The following is a 9488-nucleotide window of genomic DNA, read 5'->3' on the forward strand; positions in this document are numbered from 1 at the left end:
ACAAAGTTATGAGCGGATAGTCAGAAGCTTTTTCCTAGGGTGGAAGAGTCAGTTACTAGGGGACATAGGTTTAATGTGAGAGGGGCAAAGTTTAGAGGGGATGTGCGAGGCAAGTTCTTTACACAGAGGGTGGTGAGTGCCTGGAACTTGCTGCCGGGGGAGGTGGTGGAAGCAGGTACGATAGCGACGTTTAAGAGGCATCTTGACAAATACATGAATAGGATGGGAATAGAGGGATACAGGCCCCGGAAGTGCAGAAGGTTTTAGTTTAGGCAGGCATCAAGATCGGCGCCGGCATGGAGGGCCGAATAGCCTGTTCCTGTGCTGTACTGTTCTTTGTACATGTGACTCCAGATCCACAGCAATGTGGTTGACTCTTACATGCCCTCGAAATGGCCTAGCAAGCCACTCAGTTCAAGAGCAATTAGGGATGGGCAATAAATGCTGGCCTGGCCTGCGACGCCCACATCCCATGAATGAATTTTTAAAAAGTAAAGCGGGGGTGGGGGAAAGAACAATAGGACAAGGGCCGGAGAGATTAACTGACCAGGAGATCATGGGGCAAAGACAAAGAGAGTGTGCTAATGGGGCGGCACAGTGGTTAGCACCCCACCCTCACAGCTCCAGCGACCCAGGTTCGATTCTGGCTACTGCCTGTGTGGAGTTTGCAAGTTCTCCCTGTGACCGCGTGGGTTTTCGCCGGGTGCTCCGGTTTCCTCCCACAGCCAAAGACTTGCAGGTTGATAGTTAAATTGGTGAAATAAATTGTCCCTGATATAGGTAGGTGATAGGGGAATTGAGGGAAGGTGGGGATGTGAGAGGGTAATGGGATTAATGTAGGATTAGTATAAATGGGTGGTTGATGGTTGGCACAGACTGGGTGGGCCGAAGGGCCTGTTTCAGTGCTGTATCTCTATAATGAAAGTTGGTGCAGAGAGGGTGTTAATGACAGAATAATGAACAGCCCAAACCAAAAGCACAAACGTGAAAAATCCAGTTTAAGGCAGGCACATGGCAAAAGAAAGAATAAAAAATTAAAATAAAAAAAGGGGGCTCGTCATGCTCTGAAATTATTGAACTCAATGTTCAGTCCGGCAGGCTGTAGTGTGCCTAATCGGTAAATGAGATGCTGTTCCTCGAGCTTGCGTTGATGTTCACTGGAATAATGCAGCAATCCCAGGACAGAGATGTGGGCATGAGAGCAGTGGTGTGTTGAAATGGCAAGCGACAGGAAGCTCGGGGTCATGTTTTCGGACTGAGTGGAGGTGTTCCGCAGTCACCCAATCGGCGTTTGGTCTCCCCAATTAGAGGAGACTGCATTGTGAGCTTCTAGTCACTTGCCAATTCAACAAGTGTAGATGTACAAAGTGACCTGGGAGTCCTTGTCAATAAGTCACTGAAAACTGACATGCAGGTGCAGCAAGCAATTAAGAAGGCTAATGGTATGTTAGCCTTTATCGCAAGAGGATTTGAGTAGAGGAGTAGTGAAGGTTTACTTCAACTGTATAGAACCTTGGTTAGACCGCACCTGGAGTAGTGTGTGCAGTTTTGCTCCCCTTACCTTAGAAAGGATATTATTGCCAAAAAGGGACTGCAATGAAGATTCACCAGACTTGTTCCCAGGATGGTGGGATTGTCCTGTGAAGAGAGATTGGGGAAACTGGGCCTGTATTCTCCAGAGGTTCGAAGAATGAGGGTGATCTCATTGAAACCTACAAAATACTTAAAGGGATAGACAGGGTAGATGCAGCTAAGATGTTTCCCCTGGTTGGGGAGTCTAGAACCAGGGGACACAATTTCAAAATAAGGGGGAAGCTACTTAGGACAGAGATGAGAAATTTCTTTACTCAGAGGGTTGTGAATCTTTGGAATTCTCTACCCCAGAGGGCTGTGGAAGCTCAGTCATTGAATATGTTTAAAATAGAGATTGACAGATGTCTAAATACCAATGACAGAAAGGGATATGGGGATAGTGTGGGAAAGTGGCATTGAAGTGGATGATCATATTGAATGTCAGAGCAGGCTCGATGGGCTGAATGGCCTACTCCTGCTCTTTGTTCCTGTGACACGGGGGAATGTCTTTACCCTGATGGTTGATGTCTGGATTATGTTTGTGTACTCACAGGTATCCGCCCAGAGAACCACTCTCCGGGGATGTACTCCTGGTTCCCCATCCTCTTCCCCCTCAAGGTGAGTTTGTTCTCATCAGTCAGCCCCGTTCCAATTGAATCCATACATATCCCATGCATGAAGTGTATGATAGTTTTCACATCAAACACTCCCAGGACAGGTACAGCATGGGGTTAGATCCAGAGTAAAGCTCCCTCGACACTGTCCTCCATCAAACACTCCCAGGACAGGTACAGTACGGGGGTTAGATACAGAGTAAAGCTCCCTCTACACTGTCCCCATCAAACACTCCCAGGACAGGTACAGTACGGGGGTTAGATACAGAGTAAAGCTCCCTCTACACTGTCCTCCATCAAACACTCCCAGGACAGGTACAGCACGGGGGTCAGGAAAAGAGTAAAGCTCCCTCTACACTGTCCACATCAAACACCCCCAGGACAGGTACAGCACGGGGTTAGATAGAGTAAAGCTCCCTCTACACTGTCCACATCAAACACCCCCAGGACAGGTACAGCACGGGGTTAGATAGAGTAAAGCTCCCTCTACACTGTCCACATCAAACACCCCCAGGACAGGTACAGTACGGGGGTTAGATACAGAGTAAAGCTCCCTCGACACTGTCCCCATCAAACACCCCCAGGACAGGTACAGAACGGGGATTGGCTCCTCTCTGGGAATACTGAGTGCTGAGTGCCTCAACGAGGTGCAGCTGACAGTGCTGCAGTCAGTTGCTGGAGGTGCTGCTGGAGAGGGAGAGCTGAGGAGGGACCTGCAAAAATCTTTCAACAACTTTTGCTGCAGAGGAGGAAAAAAAAAAGAAGAAAAAAAAACGGGGTTAGATACAGAGTAAAGCTTCCTCTACACTGTCCCCCTTCAAACACTCCCCAGGACAGGTACAGCACGGGGGGTTAGAAAAAAAAAAACGGGGGTCAGATACAGAGTAAAGCTCCCTCTACACTGTCCCCCTTCAAACACTCCCCAGGACAGGTACAGTACGGGGGGGTTAGATACAGAGTAAAGCTCCCTCTACACTGTCCCCCTTCAAACACTCCCAGGGGACAATATGATTTGTGTTGACCAGGTTTACTGATGATTCACTTCCTTTCTCGCTCTATCTGCCCTCAGCAACCCATCAGTGTGAAGGCGGGAGAGACAGTTTGTGCTCGCTTCTGGAGGTGTGCCAACTCTAAGAAAGTGTGGTACGAGTGGGCCGTGACTGCTCCGGAATGTTCCGCCATCCACAACCCGACAGGCAGGTCCTACACAATCGGTCTGTGAGACAATGCCTCATGCGAACCCTCCGGACGTCTGTGAATCTCTAAACACCAGTGTGTGTATGTGTACTTGATGGGGTCAAGTGTAGGAAGGCCTTTGACCCTCAGCCATCGGCCCCAGGTCTTTTGCTGCTGAATTTTGGTGTGGTATAGAAGGTGGAAAGGGAGGCTGGGGAGGAATAGGTTTGTATGTGTTTGGTCGCCTGTGTTCTGTTTGTATTCATGTATTAAATGGATTGCTTTTTGCTCCCTGTGTGTCTGGAGATTGTTGTCCAGGGACCCAGGTTGGGTCATGTATCAATGATCTGGTGAGTGGGTGTAGACATGGGGCAACAGTCTCACTGCTGTTGGCAGGATCTTGCTGTCTGGAAATAGGCTGCTGGGTTGTGGCTTTCGCTGGCCATGCAATCCTACTTCTTAGGAGCAGATTCGGCCTGTAGAGCTTGCTCCACCATTCAGTGAGATCATGGCTGATCACATCGAGGTGGGCGTGTCCCGTCCCAGAGGGTCTTTGGGGACCTTTCCAAGGTTGTGATATTGAATTTGAGATGGTCCTTTTCTGAAATGTAGGCAGGCATGGACTTCCTTTCTTTGACTGACTGAGCCTGGTAAAACTTCTGCATTGATTCCAAATGGTCACCACTATCCCTGCCAACCACTCTTGTGCGCAGAGATGACAAAGAAATGGCTGCCTTGATGTACACTGCTATCAATAAAATGGCTGCTCCTGTGTAAATGGGTTTGAACACAATTGCCACCTTAAGGTGGACAGGTATCAACAAAATGGCCACCCGTGTGTTTGATGACAAAAGGTGCCAACATTTACAGATTGTCCAGAACTTGGCGAGGGATGGACGGTAGATCTTCCAGAGTCTGCTGACCGTGCGGGAGGAGAATTGGCAGATTGTACTGGTGCAAATGAACAAGGGGGCATAAGGTGAAAAATATGAGAGCCCAGTCATTCAAGGGTGATGTCAGAAAGCACTTCTTCACACAAATGGGAGTAGAAATCTGGAACTCCCCCCTGCCTGCAGGGGCAACAGGCAGTTAAGAAGGCAAATGGTATGTTGGCCTTCATAGCGAGAGGATTCGAGTACAGGAGCGAGGATGTCTTGCTGCAAATATACAGAGCCTTGGTGAGACCACACCTGGAATATTGTGTGCAGTTTTGGTCTCCTTATCTGAGGAAGGATGTTCTTGCTATAGAGGGAGTGTAGCGAAGGTTTACCAGACTGATTCCTGGGATGGCGGGACTGACGTATGAGGAGAGACTGAGTCGGTGAGGATTATATTCACTGGAGTTCAGAAGAGTGAGGGGGTTCTCATAGAAACCTATAAAATTCTAACAGGGCTTGGCAGGGTAGATGCAGGAAGGATGTTCCCGATGGTGGGGGAGTCCAGAACCAGGGGTCATAGTCTAAGGATACGGGGTAAACCTTTCAGGACTGAGATGAGGAGAAATTTCTTCACCGAGAGACTGGTGAACCTGTGCAATTTGCTACCACAGAAAGCAGTTGAGGCCAAAACATTTTATGTTTTCAAGAAGTTAAATATAGCGCTTGGGTCGAAAGAGGTCAAAGGATATGGGGCAAAAGTGGGAACAGGCTACTGAGTTGGATGATCAAAATGAAAGGTGGAGCGGGCTCGAAGGGCCTACTCCTGCTCCTATTTTCTATGTTTCCAGAGCTCGAGGAGTTGTGGGGGATCAGATTGCTCTGTTTATGTTCAGCATGGGTAAAGGATGTTGCAGCATCGTCAGGTAAATACAGTGGAGCTACAAATAAGCAAGGATGTCAAAAGCTTTGAGAGGGTACAAAGGATGTTTGGCAGAATGGTACCAGTCAGGATACAGATATGTTCCAGAGACAAACCAGTCAGTGTACAGATATCACCCTGAGAGAGAGGGGACTGAGAGACACCAGTCAGTGTACAGATATCACCCTGAGAGAGAGGGACTGAGAGACACCAGTCAGTGTACAGATATCACCCTGAGAGAGAGGGGACTGAGAGACACCAGTCAGTGTACAGATATCACCCCGAGAGAGAGGGGACTGAGAGACACCAGTCAGTGTACAGATATCACCCTGAGAGAGAGGGACTGAGAGACACCAGTCAGAGTACAGATATCACCCCGAGAGAGAGGGATTGAGACACCAGTCAGTGTACAGATATCACCCTGAGAGAGGGGGACTGAGAGACACCAGTCAGTGTACAGATATCACCCCGAGAGAGAGGGGACTGAGAGACACCAGTCAGTGTACAGATATCACCGAGAGAGAGGGACTGAGAGACACCAGTCAGTGTACAGATATCACCCCGAGAGAGAGGGATTGAGACACCAGTCAGTGCACAGATATCACCCTGAGAGAGAGGGACTGAGAGACACCAGTCAGTGTACAGAGATCACCCTGAGAGAGAGGAGACTGAGAGACACCAGTCAGAGTACAGATATCACCCTGAGAGAGAGGGGACTGAGAGACACCAGTCAGTGTACAGATATCACCCTGAGAGAGAGGGGACTGAGAGACACCAGTTAGTGTACAGATATCACCCTGAGAGTGAGGGACTGAGACACCAGTCAGTGTACAGATATCACCGTGAGAGAGAGGGGACTGAGAGACACCAGTCAGTGTACAGATATTACCTGGATAAAGAGAGACTGAGAGACACCAGTCAGTGTACAGAGATCACCCTGAGAGAGAGGGGACTGAGAGACACCAGTCAGTGTACAGAGATCACCCTGAGAGAGAGGGGGACTGAGAGACACCAGTCAGTGTACAGATATCACCCTGAGAGAGAGGGGACTGAGAGACACCAGTTAGTGTACAGATGTCACCGTGAGAGAGAGGGACTGAGAGACACCAGTCAGTGTACAGATATCACCCTGAGAGAGAGGGACTGAGAGACACCAGTCAGGGTACAGATATCTCCCTGAGAGAGAGGGACTGAGAGACACCAGTCAGTGCACAGAGATCACCCTGAGAGAGAGGGGACTGAGAGACACCAATCAGTGTACAGATATCACCCTGAGAGAGAGGGGACTGAGAGACACCAGTCAGTGTACAGATATCACCCTGAGAGAGAGGGGACTGAGAGACACCAGTCAGTGTACAGATATCACCCTGAGAGACACCAGTCAGTGTACAGATATCACCGTGAGAGAGAGAGACTGAGAGACACCAGTCAGTGTACAGATATCACCCTGAGAGAGGGGACTGAGAGACACCAGTCAGTGTACAGATATCACCCTGAGAGAGGGGCCTGAGAGACACCAGTCAGTGTACAGATATTACCTGGATAAAGAGAGACTGAGAGACACCAGTCAGTGTACAGATATCACCCTGAGAGAGAGGGATTGAGACACCAGTCAGTGTACAGATATCACCCTGAGAGAGGGGGACTGAGAGACACCAGTCAGTGTACAGATATCACCCTGAGAGTGAGGGACTGAGAGACACCAGTCAGTGTACAGATATCACCCCGAGAGAGAGGGATTGAGACACCAGTCAGTGTACAGATATCACCCTGAGAGAGAGGGACTGAGACACCAGTCAGTGTACAGATATCACCGTGAGAGAGAGGGGACTGAGAGACACCAGTTAGTGTACAGATATCACCCTGAGAGAGAGGGACTGAGAGACACCAGTCAGGGTACAGATATCTCCCTGAGAGAGAGGGACTGAGAGACACCAGTCAGTGTACAGATATCACCTGAGAGAGAGGGACTGAGAGACACCAATCAGTGTACAGATATCACCGTGAGAGAGAGGGGACTGAGAGACACCAGTCAGTGTACAGATATCACCCTGAGAGAGAGGGACTGAGAGACACCAGTCAGTGTACAGAGATCACCCTGAGAGAGAGGGGACTGAGAGACACCAGTCAGTGTACAGATATCACCCTGAGAGAGAGGGACTGAGAGACACCAGTCAGTGTACAGATATCACACAGAGAGAGGGACTGAGAGACACCAGTCAGTGTACAGATATCACCCTGAGAGAGAGGGGACTGAGAGACACCAGTCAGTGTACAGAGATCTGGTGTTGGGGGGCTGGGGGAGGGGGTTGTCTCTCACTCTCTCTGTTATTTTCTGGTGTTGGGGGGCTGGGGGAGGGGGTTGTGGTGATGGGGGGAGGGGGGTGATGGGGGGAGCGGGTGATGGGGGAGGGGTGTGATGGGGGGAGGGGTGTGATGGGGGGAGGGGGTGATGGGGGGGAGGGGTGATTGGGGGGGGAGGGGGGAGGGGGGTGATGGGGGGTGATGGGGGGGAGGGGGGTGATGGGGTGATGGGGGGAGGGGGGTGATGGGGGAGGGGTGATGGGGGGTGATGGGGGAGGGGGTGATGGGGGGAGGGGGTGATGGGGGGAGGGGGTGATGGGGGGAGGGGTGATGGGGGTGATGCGGGGAGGGGGTGATGGGGGGAGGGGGTGATGGGGGGAGGGGGTGATGGGGTGATGGGGGAGGGGGTGATGGGGGGAGGGGTGATGGGGGGAGGGGGTGATGGGGGGAGGGGGTGATGGGGGGAGGGGGTGATGATGGGGGGAGGGGGTGATGCGGGGAGGGGGTGATGGGGGGAGGGGGTGATGCGGGAGGGGGTGATGCGGGGAGGGGGTGATGGGGGAGGGGGTGATGGGGGGAGGGGGTGATGGGGGGAGGGGGTGATGCGGGGAGGGGGTGATGCGGGGAGGGGGTGATGGGAGGGGTGATGGGGAGGGGTGATGGGGGGAGGGGGTGATGGGGGGAGGGGGGTGATGCGGGGAGGGGTGATGGGGTGATGGGGGGAGGGGTGATGGGGGGAGGGGTGATGGGGGAGGGGTGATGCGGGGAGGGGGTGATGGGGGGAGGGGGTGATGGGGGGAGGGGGTGATGGGGGAGGGGGTGATGCGGGGAGGGGGTGATGCGGGGAGGGGTGATGGGGGGAGGGGGTGATGGGGGGAGGGGGTGATGGGGGGAGGGGGTGATGCGGGGAGGGGGTGATGCGGGGAGGGGGTGATGGGGGGAGGGGGTGATGGGGGAGGGGGTGATGGGGGGGAGGGGTGTGTGGGGGGGAGGGGTGTGTGGGGGGAGGGGTGTGTGAGGGGGAGGGGGGGTGTGGGGATGGGGGGAGGGGGTGATGGGGGGGAGGGGTGTGTGAGGGGGAGGGGGGGAGGGGTGATGGTGGGGGAGGGGGGTGATGGGGGGGAGGGGTATGTGAGGGGGGGGAGGGGTATGTGAGGGGGAGGGGGGGAGGGGGTGATGGGGGGAGGGGGTGATGGGGGGGAGGGGTGTGTGAGGGGGAGGGGGGAGGGGGTGATGGGGGGGAGGGGTGTGTGAGGGGGAGGGGGGGAGGGGGTGATGGGGGGAGGGGGTGATGGGGTGATGCGGGGAGGGGGTGATGCGGGGAGGGGGTGATGGGGGAGGGGGTGATGGGGGGAGGGGGTGATGCGGGGAGGGGGTGATTGGGGAGGGGGTGATTGGGGGAGGGGTGATGGGGTGATGCGGGGAGGGGGTGATGAGGGGAGGGGGTGATTGGGGAGGGGGTGATTGGGGGAGGGGTGATGGGGTGATGCGGGGAGGGGGTGATGGGTGATTGGGGGAGGGGGTGATGGGGGGAGGGGGTGATGGGGGGAGGGGTGATGGGGGAGGGGGTGATGCGGGGAGGGGGTGATTGGGGAGGGGTGATTGGGGAGGGGTGATGGGGTGATGCGGGGAGGTGGTGATGCGGGGGAGGGGTGATGGGGGGAGGGGGTGATGGGGTGATGCGGGGAGGGGTTGATGGGTGATTGGGGGAGGGGGTGATTGGGGGAGGGGGTGATGGGGGGGAGGGGTGTGTGAGGGGGAGGGGGGGTGGGGATGGGGGGAGGGGGTGATGCGGGGAGGGGGTGATGGGGGGAGGGGGTGATGGGGTGATGCGGGGAGGGGGTGATGGGGGGAGGGGGTGATGGGGTGATGCGGGGGAGGGGGTGATGGGGTGATTGGGGGAGGGGGTGATTGGGGAGGGGGTGATGGGGGGGAGGGGTGTGTGAGGGGGAGGGGGGGTGGGGATGGGGGGAGGGGGTGATGCGGGGAGGGGGTGATGGGGGGGAGGGGTGTGTGAGGGGGAGG

The 9488-nt window shown here is 54.3% G+C and overlaps 1 protein-coding gene across 1 annotated transcript in view; it reads left to right on the forward strand.

The window, feature by feature from the left end:
* Nucleotides 1-3653, forward strand: part of prmt5 (protein arginine methyltransferase 5) — a gene marked incomplete at its 5' end in the record, with an annotated part of 59839 nt that extends 56186 nt beyond the window's left edge. Inside the window, 2 exons of the mRNA XM_068025212.1 lie at nucleotides 2126-2190; nucleotides 3256-3653. Coding sequence (XP_067881313.1) covers nucleotides 2126-2190; nucleotides 3256-3408 — 218 coding nt within the window. The remainder of the gene's footprint in view (nucleotides 1-2125; nucleotides 2191-3255) is intronic.
* Nucleotides 3654-9488: the final 5835 nt, after the last annotated feature.

The sequence above is a fragment of the Heterodontus francisci genome, unplaced genomic scaffold, assembly GCF_036365525.1.
Source record: "Heterodontus francisci isolate sHetFra1 unplaced genomic scaffold, sHetFra1.hap1 HAP1_SCAFFOLD_1526, whole genome shotgun sequence".
Classification (NCBI taxonomy): Eukaryota; Metazoa; Chordata; class Chondrichthyes; order Heterodontiformes; family Heterodontidae; genus Heterodontus; species Heterodontus francisci.